The sequence below is a fragment of the Phaethon lepturus genome, unplaced genomic scaffold (genome assembly GCF_000687285.1).
Source record: "Phaethon lepturus isolate BGI_N335 unplaced genomic scaffold, ASM68728v1 scaffold11099, whole genome shotgun sequence".
NCBI lineage: Eukaryota > Metazoa > Chordata > Aves > Phaethontiformes > Phaethontidae > Phaethon > Phaethon lepturus.
The window spans coordinates 27,664-51,481 of NW_010562877.1; the positions used below are offsets into that span (position 1 = coordinate 27,664).

The 23,818-nt window shown below is 38.1% G+C and overlaps 1 protein-coding gene across 1 annotated transcript in view; it reads left to right on the forward strand.

Annotated features, from left to right (window-relative positions):
* SEMA3A (sema domain, immunoglobulin domain (Ig), short basic domain, secreted, (semaphorin) 3A) overlaps positions 1–17,007 on the forward strand; it is a 37,684-nt gene extending 20,677 nt beyond the window's left edge. The window contains exons 8-11 of the mRNA XM_010294425.1: positions 2,553–2,710; positions 6,804–6,871; positions 13,295–13,437; positions 15,780–17,007. Of these exons, the coding sequence (XP_010292727.1) occupies positions 2,553–2,710; positions 6,804–6,871; positions 13,295–13,437; positions 15,780–16,235 (825 nt within the window). The 3' untranslated portion in view covers positions 16,236–17,007. The remainder of the gene's footprint in view (positions 1–2,552; positions 2,711–6,803; positions 6,872–13,294; positions 13,438–15,779) is intronic.
* Positions 17,008–23,818: the final 6,811 nt, after the last annotated feature.

The following is a 23,818-nucleotide window of genomic DNA, read 5'->3' on the forward strand; positions in this document are numbered from 1 at the left end:
AAAGACTGTATTTTGGGCAGCACTGTGGGGCAAACAGAAACCACTTAAAATTTATTGCTTAATACATTAGTCTCCTCAGCTTTTCTGGAGTTCTGATGCTTCTGCAAGAATTTTTAGAGGATGGTTTTGTTATTTTTTTCCACTCTGATTTGATCTGATAATCAACTGATTTATTAAATTAACAACCTCTTGGGAGAAACTCTTTGCCCAAAAGGCAGTTTGACTGTGTATGGCAAAGTAAGGTCAGGCCATCGATACAAATCATTCTATTACTATTTTCTGAATTTTATACTGCCTGGATTTATATATTATTAGTGTCCAGAATAATGATCACCAGCTGGGGACTAAAACCATGATCAGAAGAGCAGCAAACAAGGCAGCAGCCTTCAGGCTGGGCAGCACCTGAAACACATGATGTAGATCACTGAATGAACTTTATGAACCTATCTACAAGGAATAGAGTCTTTAAGTGACCTCATTTTGGCCTCATTTTTTTTTTTTCTTATGTGTTTCTGGTCATTCTTTAATTCTAAAGACATTTATTAGAAATCAGGGAGGGGTTTTTGACAAAATTAAATTGGTTACAGGGATGCATAGGAAACCATCACACCATTCTTCTCTATTTTCCCATGTGCATTCTCTGGGTTGATTTTTATATTAGTTGCACCATGCATTGCTACATTCTTATATAGATATTAATGCCCCAATTACATAGGACTCAGATCAATACCATCTGGACATTTAAGATACTTAACTGAAGCTCTAATTTGACCTATGCTGCCTCCATAATCAGTAAAGAGAAAAGGTGTCCCTTGAGAAATGTTTAGGTCCGTTAAGGTTTGAATTGCTGCTCTTTTTAGTGCAGAATGTACCCCTAAGCTGGGTACTTCATTAAGTGACTTAAGTTAGAAGGAATCAGTTTATGGTGTCTGCTGCCTGTCATCTGCTTCTCAAGGATACAGCACTAACTGGGGACGGGTATGTACAGTTAAGGCTTTGTGTAGAGCTCTGTGTGGTCAGAGATTTTTGCTCAGAGAATGTGGGTTTGCAGCTCAGCTATGGCACTATAATAGATGGAAGCAGCTGCTTAGAAAGGGCTTGGTTTTCAACTTACCAGTGAATTTTCCTTTGGATGCTTTCCCCGTCATATTTTCCTTGAGAAAATACTGATGTTTATATAAATGCATGGGATGTTTCTGTTACAATTAATACGTCTGTGTAAACTGCCAAGCTGCTGCCTCTGAAAAAAGTTAACGCAACACCTCTTATGAGTGTTTTTGGTTTTGCTGTCTCCTGGCATCCAGTGCTCATCATTTCTTGTAGGTAGGTGAATTCAGCCACCTTCCATCCCAAAATTCTCTGGAAACGGTACCTCTGGGACATCGCAAAGCAGGAGATGAAGAATTTTGATAACGTTTCTTGAAATCCTATTTTTCACACCAGCCTTATGATTTCCAAGAAGGAAAAATTAATACAAATTTGTATTTTCTTGGTGGGACTGCTTGGAGTGAGACCTTAAAAAGACATGTGTTAATTGATTCACCATGGGTGCTGGGTGACAAAGTTTAAGCTGTTGATAGCAAAGTGTCAGTGTTTCCGAAACAGAAGGATTATGCCATTTAATTTTTGTTTATCTGTTTATTTTGTTTTCCCCTAGTTTTGCATCTCAGAGGGAACTTTATTTACTTATTACATTCATACTTGTTTTCTTTGTGAATTAGTGCTAAGCTGAAATATCTGTTTGGACTTTCACGTGGGATAAGTAGTTCAGTTTATTTACGTCCCTCTGGGGACCAGCTTCCCTAATGGACCACGTGAATTTGATATCAGAGAGGAAATTGAGAGAGACAAGATACTCTCTTGTGATGCCATACAAAGCTGTAGTTCATTTTGCATGCATGATTTTTTTATTTACTTCATGGCTTCTCTCTCCATTTGAACTACATCTTCCACTCAAGACCATTTTTTATCTGAAGTAAAGTAAGCCATCTTCCCTCATTAAAGATATGTTTCAGTTAGAGTATGTGACCTAAAGAAAAGAGTATGAAGCATCAGAATTAACAGACAGACAAAGAAGTACATGCGTGGCAGCACTTCCAAGCTGAAATATCTTAGCATCAGTTTACTGATAATAATTTACTTTATGTTTTCCCCGACAAATACACAAATCAAAGTTGTATATAGGAAATCTACATTAAAGTTGTTTTTCTTTAAATTCAAAAGCGTATTCTCCATTGTGTTTTGTCACTGACTGTAGTGCTTCTCCAGTGCCAGGATCTGAATACAAAATAAGAGTACTTTAGATTTTTTTACTGTTTAGAGAAGTCACCAAGACCGTCATAGAAAAATCAACCTTTTTCCTATTTGTTTTTTTTTTATCCTGAGGACAATTCTGTTCTCATTCCTTTAGTGTACATCAGGATCATGATTCTTTGTTGCATTTGTAATGGTCCTAACATATTGCTATATAACTTTTTTATGTTTTCCTAGCAAAAAACTTGTCATTCGCTTTTTTTTAAATTTTTTTTTTTTTTTTTTAACTTTTGTAACAGCGTAAGCTCTACATTGGCTCAGCCACTGGAGTTTCACAGCTTCCTTTACACCGCTGTGATGTGTATGGAAAAGCATGTGCTGAGTGTTGCCTTGCAAGAGACCCTTACTGTGCCTGGGATGGTTCATCTTGCTCACGTTATTTCCCCACTGCTAAGAGGTAGGGACAGTTTCAGATGTCTGCATGGTTTGCTATTTGTTTTAACTGATGGTCTCAATATGACCAGAGGGCTTTGGAGATTTTTCATGGGATGGTTAACCGGAGCCCCTTCTCTTCCAAAGAAAACATAATTGTGCGAGTTACAAGTAATATGAAGTCTTGGTTGATTTAAAGTGAACACTGCTACTTCTTGGGTTGGCTTAAAAAGCTGTTGTAAAAAAACATTCAGAACAGAGTTGTGTCTGAAATGGATTCATAACTTTATATTCACTAATAAACAGTAAAAAGAAAAAATACCCTTTCTGTAGCATGGGGAGGGGGTTTGATATTAAAAGAACTACTTGCCCAAGTAAATTACCCTGCGTTTTCATGAATTTTAATTCAAAGGAAATATTAATAAATTGTTTGGACATGAATGGAAAGTTATTGTTTAGTATTATATAGCATTATTTTTCTTATTCAAGTATAACTTGTATGTGTTGATGTGTGTCTAAATGCTACCAGATCGGAACAATCACTATTTTATATTCACGCTGCACTGATGCTAAAGGCTTTGCAATGCAAAGGTTAAGGGAAAACAGACTCTGCAAGTGAAAAACACAACTTTTATGAAAAATTTACAAGTCCTAGTTGCCTGATCTGAAGATTTAAAATAATATTTTCCTTGCCTGCCTTTATCTCTGAAATTCTTTCTCTTAAAGTTTATAAGCTAGTTACTGAATAGCTCTTAGCTACTGAAGCAGAAATTAGGAATAACTGAATCGATACACTTGTAAATAAAAACAGACGCTGATGTAGTTTTGAGATTCCCATGATAAATTGGCTAAAATGATAAAAAAGTGCTCACATTAAATCGAATATGCCAAACACCTTGCACTTATGAAGAAACAAAGAATCCAAGACCTTATACACACAAGGGTTTATATACATAAAATTAATGGTAGCAAATACTTAGTTGAGAATGTCAAGACTCCAAATTCCAGATTTGTATTGGTTGATGCAGGAGGTGAAATGTGGTAAAGGGTGGGAAGTAGTATTTGTGTCACAGACTTTTCAGATGGAGGGGATTAAAATTTCAAGGTTTGCATTACAATGTACCCTAAACAAATACTGATGACAAAAGAAAAAGCTGCTTATGGAACATCAGGTTCTATTTTTACACCAGAAAACAGGGTTAATCTGAGACAAGCTTTTTATGAAATTCTTTAGAAAATAATTAAAAAGGAGAAGCTATATTCATCCCAAAAGAAGAGCTGGTCAAATTTTCTCAGCTGCATGGGCTAAATTCAAATTTGTGGTGGGAGCACAGCAGTTTTTCTGGAGGAGGAGGAAAGAGAGGAGAAGGAACAGTGAGGTTTTCAAGGAGAGTCTAAGAGATTGATTTGATCTGAACCTTTTAAGGGTTAGAAGTCAGTGTGGTTGAGTACTGCCTCTGAGTCAAAGGAGACAGTAAGGTCAGGAATCACTGAATCACTCTTCTCTGCTACCTCCTTACTAATCCTAATGCCTGAACCTCATCCTTTCTCAGCATTCACTAGTACCCATTCCTACTCCCAGCCCAACTCAAGACCCACAGAGCACATCATCCTCTCATTCATCTGCTTACACTGATGGAAGAAATAGGGTTCTTTGTCTTTTCCTTACCCATCTCTCCAATTTATTAAATAAACAGCAGACTGAGCTCACTGTTGCCATCAGGGGTAACGGGACTGGGACCTCTTCTTACAAGGGACAGGGTTACTGGGGCTCAACTGGGTTGCACAGATACAGAAAAACCTTGGAGTGCAGAATTACTCTTCTTGAGGCCACTGTGAAAGAAAAAGTAAGTCTTTTCTTTCCTTCCTTTTCCTCACCAAAAAAGGAGGCTGGGATCCTGACAATGCATTCAGAAAAAGCCTCTGTCTCCCGTTTTTCCCTTGACCGCAGCAGCAGCTGCAGAATAAAGGTCTGTGTTACTGGGCAGAGGGGGCTGTTTACCTGGTACCCGCTGTAGCCGCTGCCTCAAGCCAGCTTTGGATGTGTGTATGACAAAATCAGCATTGCTGGAATGTCAACATTTTCCTAATAATGAATCCTCGTAATTTTAGGCTCCAGAAATATTGGTAAAGTTGAATCCTGAAGCAATTGCACAGATGCTTTACTAATAGTTGGTTTGGGGTTTTGTTTTTCGGTTGTTTTTTTTTTTCCTCTTCTTTTTTAAAAAGGAGCTTTTATGAGCCGTTATTATAATTTACTTCTCTTTCTTTGTGTATTTTACAAGTCTAAATGACAGTTCAGAGCTCCTGTAGTGTGTCCACTTAACTTTACTCCATGCAGATATGTTCTGGTTCATATTTCATAAATCATCATGTTGATACAATGGTGATATGTGCAACATTTTCCTGAGATTCTAACTAAACATCTCATCCAAACTCCATTGACAGTAATACGAGTTGTTCCACAGACTTCTTTTCTACAAATAGCATCCTATAAATATGCCGCATTTCAAAATTTAGGAAAGAATAACAAAATTTTATGGTTCCTTATGTTTTAGTGTATTTTTATTCATTGGTAATGAGTAATATGAAGATGATATCTGAAATTAGGATTAGAACATTTCATGAATCATATATCAATCAACAGAAGGTTTCTTCTTATTAAAGCATGCTAATTCCCTAGGATAATTTAGAGAAGTTTTTATTCAGAAAGTTATAAATATGCACATTCTGAATTGTTTTTTTCAAACAATAAAAAAACCCCTGTTGCCATACTTAACTAATTTCAATTTTAACATTTCAGTAGTTTTCAGTGGGAAAAAAAAGGCTAAAATCTTTCCTCCAAGAGGAGTCAGCTGTACAGTTGACGGTGCCTCTGTGAGAACTCTTAGTATGTGCTGATGCTGGGCTGTTAGTGAGAGTCTGAAAACAGGGCTGGAAGAGAGATGGTCTCTGTACTGCAGAACAATGGCTTTTTAAAAATGTGGGCTGTTGTCACAAGGGAGTGACCAACAGTGCTTTTTACAAGGCTACTTGACTTTTGCATATCCGTTGCTGGATGCCATAATCTGAAATCACAGCATTGTTCAGCAGCCTAATCCTCTTTGTTCTCTTCTAATTTTGCAAGCCCGCAGGCTTTCTCTGATTCCTAAAGTAAAGTGCTCACACTTGAAACACATCTTTGTTTGCCTTGTTCTTTTTCTTTTTTTATATGAAAAGCTTTTCTCTGGCTCAGTTGAATTTTGTGTCGCAGCTATTTAAATAAAAATAGGAGCAGACAAAGAGAGAAAAACAAATGCAAAATAAAACGGCATTAAAAAGCTTTCTTCTGTGAAATACAACACTTTTTAGCACAGATCAATCCGTTTTCCAAAAGAGCCAGTGGAAAACAAGCTGGGGAAAGAATATACTATGTTAAATGGACATGCAATAAAAGCTGGAACCCAGACTCAAGCTACAAAGCATGGAATAAATGACATTTCAAAATCTTCCCATTCAAGTATTTTATTCTGTTTATTCTAAGGACAAAGGAATTTACAACAGTTTTGGAAAACGTTTTCTCAGAAATGTTTTGGTGAGATCTGTAGTGGCTGAAATGATCTATGTATTTCAATTTAGATTTTGTAGGAAATACAGGACTTTGACATTCTTTCAAAGCCACCCATCCTATGATTTCATTTTGGGTAAAAGATGCCGTGATACTTAAATTATTCTGTACTTGCAGAAAAGCTGGAACTTCTTCATGGTTTTTGATGCATGTTAAAAAGTACTGTATATACTTTGATCACTTAGCAGTCCCTATATCTATGAATCAAGTAATGAATTCTGCTGTGATCAATATTGCCAATGCAGTTAAAATAAACTTCATAGGCTCAGTGCAAGGGATAGATATTTACCAGTTTCTGAAGACTTTACCTGTAAGAGTAAAGGCTGATTCTACAAACTGTGACAATTCATAGAATATAGTAGTAACAATATGATTTCCTTCCTAGTGCTGTTTAGGTGCACTTGTGACCTGTGTAATTATATATGTTCCATTTGTTCCTCTTCAGTCATGGCAAATGTGAATGCTGACCACTGAGAAGGTCATTAACAGTTTTCAAATGTGATATTTGCAGACGTACTAGAAGACAAGACATCCGAAATGGAGACCCACTAACCCACTGCTCAGACCTGCAGCATCATGGTGAGTTACGGGTTTGACTGAAGTACAACTAATTTGTATGTAATTTACAGACTGCATGAGAAGAGTAAGAAGCTCATGAATGATTTGTTGGTGAAATTGTCTTGAACATCTGGGAAAAATGAATATAATATATCATTATCCCAATTTAGATTGCTTAAAATGACCTGGACCAGACACTAAAGGCTGGGGTTTTTTGTTGTTTTTCCTCAAGTTAACAGTTTTAAGCATCTCAGTTTTTCTGCTTCACTTATAATACTATACCATCATGCTAGCATATTACATAAGAAAAGAGTCATATCTCCTTCAGAACAGCAAGAAGTATGTACATGTTGCTTCATATAGTTTGCATAGGATGATAATCAAACACATAATTAACTACCTTGGCTACGTATAGAATGGTCTTTGTTGTAGGTGCCACACTAACAGCCCTTAAGGTCAGGATGTTCCTTTCAGTAGACCTGTCCTGTGTGCTTTCAGCATGGAATTTCTTTGTCATCTTTTGGTTTTGTTTTTTGTTGGTTGTTCCATTTTCACAATGTATTGATCAGGCTTCCTTTATTGAATTGTTTGGCTGATAAACTTCTCACAGTTACTTATTTGTTGCCAAACTCTTCAGAAGGTCTTCACTCAGGAAACGAAAAATGACACTTTGCCATAAGTGAACACTTAGGCAATACTTCCCTCTGCTGGAAAAAATGATTACTCATGTATGTGGTACATCTATAATAACAGTTAAAACACTGTACAGATTTCTGGGATAAATAAAGGAGTGGCTGAAAATGGAGATACCTCAAAACCCTCATGTCTTTCCAGTCCTTGTAAAAGCAAGAATGATAAATAGTCCAAAGTTGCACTTTTGTGTCAGCTATAATTCACAACCACTATGTTTCAGTAATAGTTTCTTCTATCTTCCTTTTTAATAATTTGAAACTTGCAGCTAACATTACTATAGCTTTTCTTTTTAATTCTTGATTATCAGACTCAGGCCAAGCTGTTCAGCTGGGAAAAGGATTTGGAAAACTGCATGAAAAGATTATGATCAATATGCAGATGTCACATTTTGAGAACTCATGAATGCACAATTAGTTTAGATTTGAACTAGTCAATGTGGACTAGTAGAAAGTTCACAAATTTTCAGTTGCATGCTACCTATTAATGCTTATACAGTGCAGATGAGAACATCCATATATTAAGGTTGAGACAACACTTTCAGTTCCCCAACAGGAAAATTTCACTAGGGACTAAACTAGCAGAAGTATGTCTTAGCTTTATCTTTTTACTATCTGGACATTTTACTCATGAGTAAAATGATGATCTGGGCTACCACATGTCCATTTTTTTTAAGGTTCTCTTGCCCTTCCTAGCTGTGATTTCTACAACTGTAGGTCCGTTCTTCATAGACAAGAAAAGGATTTCAAAACACTTTGTTTTTTATATCTTCCCATATTTGGTAAATATATTTGTCTGAAAAGATGTCTTCTGTCCAAAAGGAAGAGAGTAATCCAGCACAGTTGTTTCATTACAACGATCATGAGAACGCAAGTTCAGGAATAAGCTACTATATGTGGTACACCTGGTCACAAGGAGCTTTAATACAGCTTTGTCAAAATGAGCAGAGCAAGTACGAGACAAGATATCACGGAAAATTTTACTTAATGGTGAAATGAAGGGAGCATGATTAGAAGAATCATTAATTTACAAAAAGTACTGAGGGAATGCAGTTCTAGGTCCTAGACTTTATGGATGCACTGTCAAAATACTTTATTTAGTTTTAGATTGTTCTTGAGTAAAATTTTCTCTAAATTAATTCTGAGTTGTAAGTCTATAACATTTTCCTGTATTTACTTGTCATTTATGCGTGATCATTCATTGTAGAGGCAGTTGTATGGCCCATAAACTTCCTATGCCAACTTATGCTGAGTTTTTTCCTTGGTTATGACTAGTAGTTTCCTGGACTAATGAAGTCAGGATGAAGAACTGAGTTTGTCTATAGCCACAAAAAAAGCTCCAACAATCATTTACTACTTGTCTACTGTTGTGGTTTAGCCTCAGCCAGCAACTAAGTACCACACAGCTGCTCGCTCACTCCCTCCTCCCCCAGTGGGATGGGGTAGAGAATTCGGAAAAAACTCGTGGGTTGAGATAAAAACAGTTTAATAGGACAGCAAGAGAGAAGGACACAACAATGATAACAACAATAAGAATATCGACAAAGGAATGTACAAGAACAAGTGATGCCCAATACAGCAATTGCTCACCACCTGTGATTGATAGCCCATCCCCAAGCAGTGATTCCCGCCCCACAGCTAACTCCAGTTTATGTACTGGGCATGACGTTATATGGTATGGAATATCTCTTTGGCCAGTCTGGGTCAGCTGTCCTGGCCGTGTCCCCTCCAGCTTCCCGTGCACCCCCAGCCTTCTTGCTAGCAGCCCAGCACGAGAAGCTGGACTGTCCTTGACTACTTACCAACAGCTCAAAACATCAGCATGCTATCAACACTTTCTCATCCCAAATCCAAAACACAGCCTTATGCTAGCTTCTGTGAAGAAAACCAACTCTATCCTGGCTGAAACCAGGACATCTACACATTCTTTTGCAGTAACTGCCAGTTGATTCTCCAGAAATCAAGAAAAAAAAACAGAAACAAGAAAAAAAATACAATCTCTTAGTATATATCTCACTTTTAAAGACATTGCAGAAACTTACTTTGATATCAGTCTAAAGCATTAGTGCTTTTAATAAGATTTAGGTAGATCTTTCAGTTGCCCTTATGTGCAAATGTTTAAGAAGCAGTATAAAATGACTACACAGCAACATTACAGGGGGCTGTACAGGTGTTTGGCCAGACATTAATGCTTAAATCTAAAAGCATGGTCACCTTTGTGTCACCTAAAGAAAAATTTTATTTAAACGTAACGCACTAGTGCTACCAAGAAATTAATCAATTTCTTTTTCTGAAGAATTTGTAAATGAAAAGTCACATTTTTGTAGGTGATTTATCACAAGGGAAGCTCAAAGAATCACTCTGAATTTAACTGTATAGTGAGATTCATTCATCTGCAAAGAAATCCTGGTATAAGTACTTAGCCTTTCGTACTTTGGTTATGTCAGAAATTATGTATTTAAAGGACATATATCAGGTTAGTAAACTGATACTGCTGTTGGGTTCATTTTGGGAATTACATCTCTCAGACAGGATTTTGGGTTGAATTTCATAATCAACTTCATGACTTCTATAGTTTTCTAATTCCTCCAGCTGCTCTTCTGAACTTCTCAGACTTTCATTCTTCCTCCTAGTCACTTCAGTTTCTCCCTCAGTCCCAGAGCTGCACTCTGCTCCTGTGATTATTCCATCACTCTACTTACTTTTTTGCACTCCACGTGCTCAATATTACATGAACTTTATAGATATTTCTGGACCTGCTTTCTGCTCCCTTAAATCATGGAAATGGAATTTGAAGCATATCTTAAATCCTTCCTTTCTCATTGCATGACTGTCACCCATACTATGTTTTCTGAAGCTGCGAGGAAATTTAAAGGGGGCTTCTGCCACTTTCCATGGTGATCTCTAACATGCCAGACATCTAGAATGCCATGGACCAGATCCAAGAAAACATTCATAAGTTTGAAGTGGTGTCAGAGCACCCACCTTCAAGGTAACTTCCATGAAAAGTTGTGACTAGCTTTTTAGATACTAAGAATACTTAGAAACTAAAAATGATCAGAGAATGGGACACCTCTCCTATGAAGAAAGACTGAGAGAGTTGGGGTTGTTTAGCCTGGAAAAGAAAAGGCTCCGGGGACACTTTGTTGAAGCCTTCCAGTATGGGGGCTTTTAAGAAAGATGGGGACAAACATTTTAGCAGGGCCTGTTGCAATAGCACAAGGGGTAATGGTTCTAAACTGGAAGAGGGCAGCTTTAGACAAGATATAGGGGAGAAATTTTTCACAGCGAAGATGGTGAAAGCCTGGCACAGATTGCCCAGAGAGGTGGTAGATGCCTCATCCCTGGAAGTATTCAATGTCAAGTTGGATGGGGCTCTGAGCAACCTGATCTAGTTGAAGATGTCCCTGCTCATTGCAGGGGTCATTGGACTAGATGACCTTTGAAGGTTCCTTCCAACCCAAACTATTCTATGATTCTAAGGATATCCTAGGTACCTAAGTTTTCCAGCAGAATCTTCTCTAGGTACTTGAAAATATGCTACTGCTCATGGGCAGTAGGACCCTTGCCAAAGAAATATCTATTTTTGTCTTTTGTACTGATATTTGCTATCTAGAATGCCGTTCCCTTTGATCTAATGAGACCAGTGTTACATGTGCTCTGCTCCTGCATGATTCACTTGGACTATGTTATGTTCAGGAAAATATAGTCAAGTGCAAGCCACCTAATTGTAACCTGCTGGTTAAATCAGCTCTTGAGGATGTGGGAGGAGAGGACTCAAAGTCCACTTAGGCTTTAAAAACTGACTTCATAGCTCTACTTTCAATACAAACACGCAAACTATTGGATGGGTCTTGTTGAAGCTGGGTCATTCTGCAACCATGATTCAAAGTTCATGGAACCTGGGAGAGAAGAATTGGAATAGAGCATGCATCCTAGAGTGAAATCTTGTGTTTCCATCCTTTATTCTGGCAGCCTGGAAATCTCTGTTTCACAGAAGCGCATTGCTGGAGCAGTAACGTATGTATCCCAGGCTATAAAAGGGGTCATTTCCTACTGCCTGTCTTATGCTGCAGCCCTACATGTGCTATCAGTTGTGGATCCCAGTTCAGACATCAAACTTCCTCTTGTTGACTATTTGAGGATCTTTGTCTGCCTGACAAATTCACCCATGCTCCATCTCAGACCTTTCCACTGGTACTCTTGGTTACATTCTCTTCCAGCTTTCTTGCCCTTCTCTTGCTGCTTTGCTTTCTCATTCATTCCTCCATTGCTCCCCATCTTCCTGGGCCAAAGCTGCACTGACATTCTTCATAGGGATGTGGTTTGTGGTTTCTGAGAAATGTCATAAAAGTTGTTTCACTTAGTTGTTTATATAGCACCCCACTTACTTGCTGGAAAGGTTCACAATCCAGCAGAGGAACGCAAACTAACCCATTCCCTGTTTCTATAGTGTTAATAGGCTGTTTGATCTTTCCTTACTGAGAACTGCTCAAGCACCAGTTCCTATTTTGTCCCCATTCCTTCTTCCCAACCTCTCTCAGGGCTGCAAGTCATTTTGGAAAGACATATGATTGCTGTATCAACATAAATCAGGAGCTCAATTTTATTTTTACCTTTGGCTCAGTCATCTAGCAAACAGCCTGTGTTTGTTAAACAACGTGGTCAATATGATAAAGGCACAGCGAAAGCAAACAAAACTTGACAAAGGGTTTAGCTGAGAAGATTTTGATTAGACATCATTTTCCTGTTAAAACATATCAAAAGTTCTTTAAAGATTTCCAGAACTAAAGATTAAAAGTGGAAAATTGAAAGAATGACAAATAATGGCAAAGAGACAGGAAACCCCATGAGATCAACATAGTGTTAAAGAGCATACCAACCCCATCCACACTCCAGAATTATTATACTGTTGCCACTTAAGTCCATAACAGTATTTTAAAGAGCTAAGGTGGAGAGTAAGGTGGAGAAATATGATGTCTTACAGCCTCTGCGGTATTGGAGAAGAATCAAATGCCATATAAGTCCTATAGCTATGTGATATTTCCAGCAAGTTGATGAATATCTTGAAACATTGTTGTTACAAAAGGAAGTAATTTATTTAACTTTCTTTTTCCCCTCCCATAATGACTGGTTTATTAACCTCATTACATTTCCATAAATTATATCAGTATGAGAGGAAATGATTAATTGAAGATTGTTTCCTCAAAATCATTATTCCTGGTCATTAACAGCTTCAGCAAACTCCAGTGCCATATAATCTAAACACATTATACTACTTTTAAATAGCCTCATGTTTTATTACTTTGCTCTAAAGTATTATGATCATAGAGCCCAGGAGGCATCATTACAGACATTCCACAACTACACCCTGAGTTTTCTCACTGCATACAGTTTGCTATTAAAAATTCTTGTCGTGTCCTAGATGTTTTCCTTGAAGAATAATAATGAGGTTTACAAAAAATTTCACAATGAAATTCATTAACTTCACATACTGATATGTTAACAGCTGTTAGGATTTAAAATAAAAAAATAATTTAAAAAAAAAAAAAACCTACCAGGGATCCTTACAAAGACAGAGATGTTGAGGGAGATTTTCCAAATAGCATGCTGATATGGGGAATTTTTTCTTTTAAGGTTTTTATCTTTAGACACCTTAAGGGAGCCCAACTTCTAAACAAATAAATTCACCTATCAATTAAGATTTTTCTTTCCTGGTAATTTTCATTCTTTTTTTCTTTTTCTTGTTTTACAGATAACCCAAGTGCTCAGACCCTGGAGGAAAAGATTATTTATGGAGTAGAGAATAGCAGCACTTTCCTTGAGTGCAGTCCAAAATCTCAGCGTGCTGTAGTCTACTGGCAATTCCAGAAGCAAAATGATGACCGCAAAGAAGAGGTACAGTAGAAAAAATTAAGAAGTGCAACTAGTCTTCTCTATGAAGATACACTTGAACCTGAATCCTTCCCAGAATACTGTCCATTTGTATTTTAATTTAGCAGAATTTCTCTGGAATCTTATAATTTCTCTTGTTCTTCACTATAGTCTTATTCTCATCACCGTAAAATCCCATCAGCTCTCTAATAAGTGTCACAGGCTGTTACATCAGAAAACATTCATATCCTCTCCCTGGTCAGACCCTTTCCAAACACACTCAGAAATACAAAAAGGTAGTATGCTATATAAGTGCCACCTAAAGCATCATACAAGGATTATATTGAATTTAAGGATTACAAAAACCTTAAACTGCCTCTAAAAAAAAGTCTAACTGCGTTCATCTAATTATACTGTTTGACTGAAACATGGTCTAACAGGAACATTTACTACATACTGCGTGCTCTAATACTTTACTGTAGATAAGACAGAGACAGAATGAAGAGCGGGAAACTGTAGTGGACACAAGGGTATGAAAACATACTTTTTTTTCATCAACAACAATACTCATAAGAGTCAAAAATCACTGATTTTCACTGCTTGCAGTGCACTAAGCTGTTACTTTATTTTTCTCCTTCTCTTGTCACCAACATTCTTACACTATTACTCACTCTGGTTCTCAAATCATGTAATTATCAAGCTAGGTCACACATATCTTAAAAGAATATAATATACATTGGTAGGTAGGGAGATCAAAATAGGAAACAAAAACTTGTTTGTTACATTGAAGTATTTGTAAAGATACCCAAAGTACTCTGAAGCATTTTTTTTAAAGCATGTACTAAATACTTAGTTATATTATCAGCTTTAGATATTTTTGCTGTTTGCTTTATTTGCATAAGCAGTAACTTATTTAGAATAATTCTTCTTACTGGAGAAGGCAGCAGGCAGGTTTGTGCCCTTTTTGTCTGCAGCGACGTGCACTCAAAGAATGAAATTATATTCTAGATATTAATTAATTCAGAAAAATACAGTATTTTGGACAGCTGCTTTTTTAGTATTAAAATTTTGAGGTTTAATCCTTGTTGTTTCTTTGTAAATTCTCCACTTACTCGGAACTCACTTCTATGCCTAAGGGCTTTTGCAGTAAGGAACGGTAGGAAGACAGAGAACCTTTCCCACAAATATATCATAGAATCATAGAATCTTTGGGTTGGAAGGGACCTTTAAAGGTCATCTAATCCAACCCCCCTGCAATGAACGGGGACATCTTCAACTGGAGCAAGTTGCTCAGAGCCCCATCCAACCTGACCTGGAATGTTGCCAGGGATGGGGCATCTCCCACATCTCTGGGCAACCTGTGCCTGTATTTTACCACCCTCACTGTGAAAAATTTCTGCCTTAGATCTTGTCTAAATATACCCTCTTTTATTTTAAAATCATTACCCCTTGTCCTGTTGCAACAGGCCCTGCTAAAATGTTTGTCCCCATCTTTCTTAAAAGCCCCCATACTGCAAGGTTTCAACAAGGTGTCCCTGGAGCCTTCTCTTCTCCAGACTGAACAACCCCAGTTCTCTCAGCTTGTCCTCATAGGAAAGGTTGTCCATCCCTCTGAGCATTTTTGTGGCCTCCTCTGGCCCCGCTCCAGCAGGTCCATGTCTCTCCTGTGCCGAGGGCTCCAGAGCTGGACGCAGCACTGCAGGTGGGGTCTCACCAGAGCGGGGCAGAGGGGCAGAATCCCCTCCCTCGCCCTGCTGGCCATGCTTCTTGTGATGCAGCCCAGGATACAGTTGTCTTTCTGGGCTGCAAGCGCTCATTGCCGGCTCATGTCCAGCTTTCCATCCACCAGTACCCCCAAGTCCTTCTCAGCAGGGCTGCTCTCAATCCCTTTATCCTCCAGCTTGTATTGATACAATCCAGGTACAGGACCCTGCACTTGGCCTTGTTGAACCTCATGAGGTTATATCTAGGCTTGACTAAAAGATAATGATAAATGTGATCTTGGTATTATAGCCAAATGTATCCATGTTGACCCTACTGATTATAGGCTTGCAACTTCTCTAATCTTAGCAGCAAGCCCATCTGACAGAGTTGATACAGATCTTTGTTCAGCAGCAGTAGGGACTAAGGAGTAAATTCTTAATCCCCCAAACTCTTTGCAGTACATCAGTAGTTTTTCCAGAGTATTTGAGCCTTCCACAACTACAGAAGTCTGGCAAGGGGTTTTCCATTCATGTAGTTTTGGGGATTTTTGGCCAAATTTTACCAGCTGAAAGGAGCAGTACTAAGGAACTAGTATGGTTAGAGGATAATTTTGCACTTATATGAAATATAACTATTGAAATAACCACATTTTTCCAATACAGATAAAAGTGGATGAACACATGATTCGGACAGAACAGGGCTTATTGCTACGAAGTCTTCAACGGAGAGACTCTGGTATCTATCTTTGTCATGCTGTGGAACATGGCTTCATGCAAACTTTGCTCAAAGTGACCCTGGAAGTAATTGATACTGATCACCTGGAAGAGCTGCTCCATAAAGAAGAAGATGGTGATGCCTCCAAGACCAAGGATGCTACCAATAGCATGACCCCCAGTCAGAAGATCTGGTATAGAGACTTCATGCAGTTAATCAACCACCCCAATCTCAACACAATGGATGAGTTCTGTGAGCAGGTTTGGAAAAGAGACCGCAAACAACGCCGGCAAAGGCCTGCCAATGCGCAGGTGAATACAAATAAGTGGAAGCACCTACAGGAGAATAAAAAAGGTAGGAACAGGAGGACCCATGAATTTGAGAGGGCACCACGGAGTGTCTGAGCTACATTACCTCTCGGAACCTCATCCAAGTAGAAACTTGTATAGACAGATAACTGGAAAAAAATGCAATATTCATGAACTTTTTCATGGCATTATGTGGATGTTTACAAGAGCGGAAAGTTCAAACAATTTCCACCAGGTTTAAATAAAATCCATTTATAACTTTCCTAGTAAGTCCTTCCTCTCTGCTCTGATTCTAAGACCAGAAAGACCAGAGTTTCAAGGATGATAACTCACCCGGACCTAGCTTACTGCTCAAAAAGTTCTGCAAGCATTCAGCAGGCAAGTTTTGCTTTCTCTTTTTCCTGAGATATAAACAAATTGCTGTATTTCATGCTGTCATCTTAAAGAAAAGAAAAATAAAACCCACCTTTCATCATCAGCACTACCATTTCTAGACTTATATACAAAATTGCATGAACTCATTAAGCTGATGAACGTCTAAACACGTGATTGGACACAAGGATTTTGTTCTTGTTTTGTCTACCAGTTCTCCTGTTTATATGTACTAGAAGAGGAAAAACAACACTGAATGAGATTGTTTGTGGAAATCTGAACAACATAAGCCATCCATCATCTGGAAGAACAAATAATGTGGAGTACACTGGCTTACTACTGATGACTTCTTTCAGCTTTGATCTAAAGATGTATTTTATTAAAACTATAATTTAAATGTACCATGAAAAATATGCAGCAAACATTAGCTCTTTTCTAAAATAGATTAGATTTTTTGTCTTAGAAATATTGTGCTTTCTAATTACTGGTTTAGAGGAAAAGAGACAACTTCCAATTACGAGCTGCTTTACTCTTCTTTTTGGAAAATCTTCCTGGGGAGCTAGTCACACAGCAGTTAACCTCCTCCCCTCTCAGTAATCTGTATGACATGTAACTTCAAAACATTTTAAAACTAAGCTATTTTAACACGAAAGTCACTGTATAGCATGGAAGTCTTCTGCATTCTTTTTTTCTAAGTATGGTATTTGAAATGATTCCACTTGTATAATACCTTGCTATAGATTGAACCAATGAAGAGGAGAACATTGATTTTCAGTTGTATATTTTTTTTAATTAAAAAAAGTAAATAACATTAAAATACTCACTACTAACTAGACTCTTTCTTGCTTGGTTCGTAAATATTTGTGAATGCTAATATTTAAATACTGTGGCTCATAGACTGTCATATATCCATGAGCAAAGCTCACGTTCAGTTTAAGGAGTTCTATTCCCAGCTCAGTTGTAGAAATATGTCCACACTACTGATTCTCAATGCTCCATTCTTTCTGTGGGCCAGATCACCCAGATGCAAAGAACCAGCACTACACCACGTAAATAATAACCTCAAAGCCAGCTCTCTGTGTTAAGATCTAAGGGACAGTTTTATCTGTGGGCAAAGTCTGCTGCAGTAGTAAAGTGGTGAAGTTCAGCTTACAACTAGTTTATACTAACAGATAATGTGGTCCCACACTTCTGTCTTATTCTATACAGGAGAGCAACAGGGTGAAACAGACAATGTACTGGCACCCGAAGTGTCAGTTTAGAGTTATAAGTAGTGGATTTTTTCACCTCAGCACAGATGTGCCTTTGGTCCCCAGTTCTATGGTGTCCAGTTCTTTTGAGGTCATCTTTCTCCAGCCTCCCATACTTTATCTTGGTAGAGTCCGTAAATGACATAATTTCAAGTAATGTCATTGTGGGGAAAATTACTAGAACAAAGTCCTTAGTTTGTTAAAGAAAGTTTTATATAAAACTGTGTCTGTATTGATGACTGATCTGTTTTGTTGTTATTCACTCCAGATTATTTATCAATCACTACACTATCAGCCTTATCAGATACAATATAACACAGTTGTTGTGACAGCTTCTCTCACAATATGTCCCCGTCTCCTTGCCACTCACTAATTCAGGTATCTTTCTTGACTAGTGAAGCCTTGGCTTCTTGCCTCCATAGCGATTGGGTTTTCGCTAACAGCCCAGTCACTTTAGTCCCCTTTGAATCTTTTGCAGGGGATGAACTTGCAAGATCTTTTTTGTCATATAATTCTTTAGCAAAAAATTCATTGAATAGACCAGGACAAGGCTGTAAGGCCATGATTTAGGAAAGCACTTGGGAATTTAGTTTTAAAGCAACTTTAAGTCTCTCATGTTTAACTTAACTCCTGTGAACTTTAATATGACGTTAAATTCCCATGCTTTGATGATGTGCTGAATAGGGATGAATTAAAACATAGGTTCAACTATGTGCTTTCCTGTACAGAAGTGTTAATTTTTCAGCTCAGCTTATGATTACTTTCTGAGCATTGATGTCAGACGAATTATTTAACTGTAATCAAAGAACACTCTTTAGCCTTTTGTGTAGGGCTATTTTGTATCATCGAGTCATTAGAATCCTCTGTGTTACAAAAGGAAACAGTTTTAAAATGAACCTCAGAGAATTCAGTGGGGAAAAAATACAGACTGATTTCAACAAACCCTAAATGACTTTGTTTCCTTTTTTACATATTAATGGAATTGCTGTGTAACTTTTTTTCTCTACCATGCTCATTGCAACTAGTTCTATAACAACTTGCTGCAAAAACTCAAAACAAAACAAATCTCTTTCACCACGCCTGAAGAAGAAACAGATTAAATTAAGTCAGGATTTTAAGATATGTTTTTCTATACAGAGAAAGATAGTCTGCAGGAACAAAATTACAGCAGTTGCATTGTTTTTACCATAATGTGGCTGTCTAATCAGACAATTGATATGATCAGATCTTACAAACTTCAATCCAATTGTCACAGTCATGAGTAGTCACGTTTATGTGTTTGTATTTGCTTATATAAATAAGAAGGTAGAAGATTAAGCCAGCAGTGGAAATTTTTGATTTTCAGGTTCATATTATGGTTGTTAAAACAGCATTTAATACTGATGTGAAATGAACTTTTTTCAAAGAAAGTAGGCCTTAATGAATTCCTGTATAGAAAGATGCCCTGCAGCTTCAGTAAAATTCATACTCCTGTTTGTGTCATTATTGTTTAAAGCAACGTAAGGTTTGAAGACAAAGGTAAAAATGGTATTTCTGTAAATCATCAATAAAACCCTCTAAACCTTTAGTTACAGACTTTAGAAAAAGTAAGTAAAAAGTTGTGTTTAAGCTGGAGAGAAATAAAAGATTTGATTTATAACCAGAAAGATCTATTTTGCTTTGTCTTAACATACCCATTTGCAAGGAACAAAAATGCATCAAATCTTCTTATTCATCTACACTTTGCACTTGCATGGATCACTGAAGATGGGAATTTGTTATGGTTATGTTAAGCTGTATCATCAAACTAAGACAAGGTGCATCTTTGCAGAACAGAGTTAAATCTTCATGACCCAATAAAAGTCACTATGTAAAAAAATAAAATTAAATTAAATGCATGTGAATGCGCATTTACTGATCCTTTTTATGTATTATTTAGTGAATATCAATGGTATGTGTTTAATAGTTCAGTTTTTGCTACCTACACATTAGCCAAAAGAGATGTAAATATTTTTGACTAGATAAGGAGGTACAGTGTAAAGTACTGTTATCTAGAGGTACTCCATTTTGGTGTGTTCAGCATAATACTAAAATGCAAGATTTTGCCACACAGGTGATAAGGTAGTTTATTTGCTATATCAGTGCCAAAGTTGTGCACTTATTCTTTAAGTGCATTCCTCACTGGGTAGTAAATAATTCTACTTCTGTATTTATCACTTCAATTCAGATGGGAACTAGAAAACTGGAGAGAAAAAATGTAATGAAACTGCTGCTGTAAATTATTTCTTTTAGCATGTATTCAGTTGTTAAATAAACATTTCTTCCAAATATTTGAAGTTTGCTGTCTTGTCTGTTTACATGGAAATGTGCCCTGTAACCTTCATGAGCATGTGGGGTGCATTGTTGCCAATATAATGCTATCAATGTATATGAGCTCTATTTACTGGGCGAGAAGGGTTGCTATTTTTATTAATGTTGTTTATTGTTTCTTTTTGAAGACAACAAACTAATAATGCCTGAAATGAACGCTACAAACTTATCTTCAGCCTATCTGTTAGCACAACTGTGTGGGCTTGTGCAGATAAAGCCACACATCAACACCCCCCCCTCTCCGATGCTACCCATGAACCAAACTGTACATCCGCCTGGAAGCCATGCAAAACTAGCAAGTTGCTGTACTTGATGAAATTCACTCTGTATGATGCTAATGGGTTAGTGCAGCCACGCTGTTTCCTTTTGGAAACTGGCTTGCACAGACAGCAAGCAGAATAAATCAGGTTCTGTCTGTTATCGACGTACCCTTGTATCCTTAGGTAAATATAGCAGTTGTTTGGAAGTGCCTGGCGGCTGTATCTAAAAGTAATATGCCACAGCACCGAGCATCATGCCAACAGCTAATAAGACAAATGCTGCCCTGGAAAGCATGAAGTTTAAATTTACCAGAAAAGTGCAAAAAAGCAAGTATCATTATTTCCATTTGGCACATACAGAATTGAAGAATCAACCAGTGGTACTTAATCATCACTAATCCATTCAGCTTTGCCCATGGTCCTTACTGCAAAGCAAAGACAGGTGTCCACTTGGAAAGGATGTTGTAAGGATACTTCATGCTTACTACTGTCTTCTGAAGATGAAAATAAGACCTCAGCAGCAGACAGGCAGCTCAGTGGGATATAAAAGATGCCTGCAAATACACCAAGGACAGAATGGATGTGGCAAGCTGTGAATCCACTAACTGAAAGACCAGAGTAAATTCTTTTTGCCTGTCCAGTGCAGTGATTATAAATACTCATAAATAATTGTTTCTGGATGTAGCTATGTTGTGTCCTTTGCTAGAACACCCTGCAGAGCACAGTTAAACTGATTGTCCTCTCTTACTACTTTGCTATATTGCCAGGAATGTCAATGACTAAGCACAGCCTTCATTGACATAGAGTAGGAAGAAAGAAGAAACATTTGGATTTTAATGTTTGTTTATTCATGCAGATATATATAGAGTTATATATACACAAACATTTAAACCACCAGCTTTCACTGCGATTAAATCCCCTTTTCCCTAAAGTATTTGAGGCTCTGTATGTAATTCCAGTGCATCTCTGAAGAACACGTTTGGCTGCCTCAGCTATAAATTGTTATAAACGTTTCCTTTGTAAAGCCTGAAACACGCTATTCTGTTTCCTTACAGGTCACATTCTCTGAGCTTGCCATCAAATATACATTTAATGGGAGGCAAAGTTATGATGGCTTTTTCCAAAGCCTAAAACAAAAGCACTATTCTCCCCAGAATGCTCAGTAACAGGATGCAAGTAGATCAGAGTATTAGTGAACCAGCCAGCTTCTTTGGTCCCCGTAAATACTCCAGTGGAAGGTTGGAGGAGCTTAATAGAAAAACTAGAAACTGTGGAGAACAGGCTTTGTTTGGGACTTTATTGTCCTGGAATTTGGAGATATTTTGGAGAACTTTGGGATGATCTGAGCTAAATCCCAAAGCTCTAGTGAAGCAATTTTCACACTGAAAAATTTTCACGTAGGTTAAGAAAGCAACTTCCCTTTCTTTATTTATAGCTGTTTTTCACCCCTTTAGGAGGAGAGGGGCAGGCGGGAGGGCAGCTGGGGCAGCCCCAGCCCCAGGCTTCAGGCACCTCCCTGGGGCTGGGGACTGAATGTCAGCCCGCAGGTGGACCTGGCTTGGCAAGGCCCATGGGCAGGGCTGCGGTGGGGCAGGAGATGGCATCCTATGGCCCCACTGGGGCAGGGACCGATGTGCCCAGGGGCTGGAATGGGGTCCTGGGCCATGGACAGGATGGGGGAGCCCCAGGGGTGCAAAAGGCCATTAAGGCCCCTGAGTGCACTCGGGCACTGACAGTAGGTCAGTAAACGTCCTTACAAGCCCTGTGTTTCCTCTGTGGAGACTCAAGAAAGCGGGGTTGTATCACAGAATCATAGAATCTTAGAATCATAGAATAATAGTTTGGGCTGGAAGAGACCTTTAAAGGTCATCTAGTCCAACGCCCTGCACTGGGCAGGGACATCTTCAACAATGTCAGACTGGCCCTTTGAGGCAGTAGGTCTTAGCAAGCAATACAGACACTAATGTGGTGGTGAAGATTAAAACACAAGAACCCTCAACAAATTTTAGGTGTGAGGGAGGTCCTGCTCCCTACTGCTGTATCCTGCTACAAGGTTCTCTGGCCATGGGCTAGAGTCTGGTGTTTGCAGCTAAAGAGGCACAAACAGTCCTTCCTGAATTGCTCTTGGTCATCTGAGGTTATTTGTCTTCCAGATTTAGAGATAGTTCTCTGCCTTCTGAAAGCCTGCAGCAACCAACCCCAAGAGTACAACTCTGTTTTAATTGACACAGTTTTCTGACACTGAAGAAAAAGGTAGAATGTACACCTAAACAGTTACTAAGAATTAATGTGCTCAGGGTTATAATCCTTTTTCTTTGAGCAAAGAAGACCTCACGAAAAAAAAGAGCTAGACCTTCACCCCATGTGTGAGCCGGCCGTGTCTGCCCATACAGTAACACATATGCTGAGCTGTGTCTGAGGCACTCTGAACAGGTTTTGAAGGATGAATCTTGTTTCACAAACAAGCCTAATGATTTTTCAGGACGTTCCACCTTACAGCCTGGTGTAAATTAAATCTGATGGTCTGTCCTGGGAACAAAGCTCCTCTTTACACTCCTCAATATAGGGTAACTCTGCAGCCTGTATTACTTTTAAGCTTTGTACAAATATATTATATTCATTTCTGTGGGAGTTTCACAGTCATCTTTTCCTGTGTGTTAGCGTGAATGATGATCGTTTACGCAGAGGCAAATGGAGACGCATGTTTCCTCATGGAAAAAGGTAAAGCGACTATGGTAATTCTGCTAGATCCAGTACATCAAGTAAATATCAAATATGACTTGATTTGAATTTCTCATTTCTTGCTATAGCTGGAGGCAGGAGAGGGGAAGAGCAGATAAAAGAAATGCAGGCATTTCAGCTGTGTTTTGCAATGACCAGTCCCTTAGGCCCTTTAGTTTCACATGTCACTTTTTTCTTGGTTTGTGGCGTTACATAGCAAAAATGCATTTCTATAAACTCTGCTTTCACTGAACAATGCCAGATTGAATAGCTCAATAAACCAGAACAAACAGACAGACTGTGCAAGTTCCTCCAAAGAAGGCTTAACTTTCCTCTTCTGTTTATTATTATATTATTATAGTAGGGCCACTGGTGCTCTTTTCGTTAGGCTTTTGTCAGCACTTCTGTTACAAAGCCCTATTTTTAGGGCTTTATAGTTTTGTCTACAGTAATTCCCTACAGGTTAAAGTTTTTAAATATCAGCCTTTAATCAAGAAATAATTTTACAGTTCCTAAAAGAAAATTGCTAAAATGTGATGAATTCAGTTCTGAAAACAAACAAACAAAAAAATTACAGCTGTAGCTGTGTCAGGTGGTTGTTTTAGTGACTGTCCTGCAAAAAAATTAGGAGCTGAGTAAAGCTCAGTGAGCATAATTAAAAGCTTCCCACCTCACTGGACTTTGTGTTTCTTTTTGAAGTGTCTGCGTGTTCATCAGATCTCCTGAA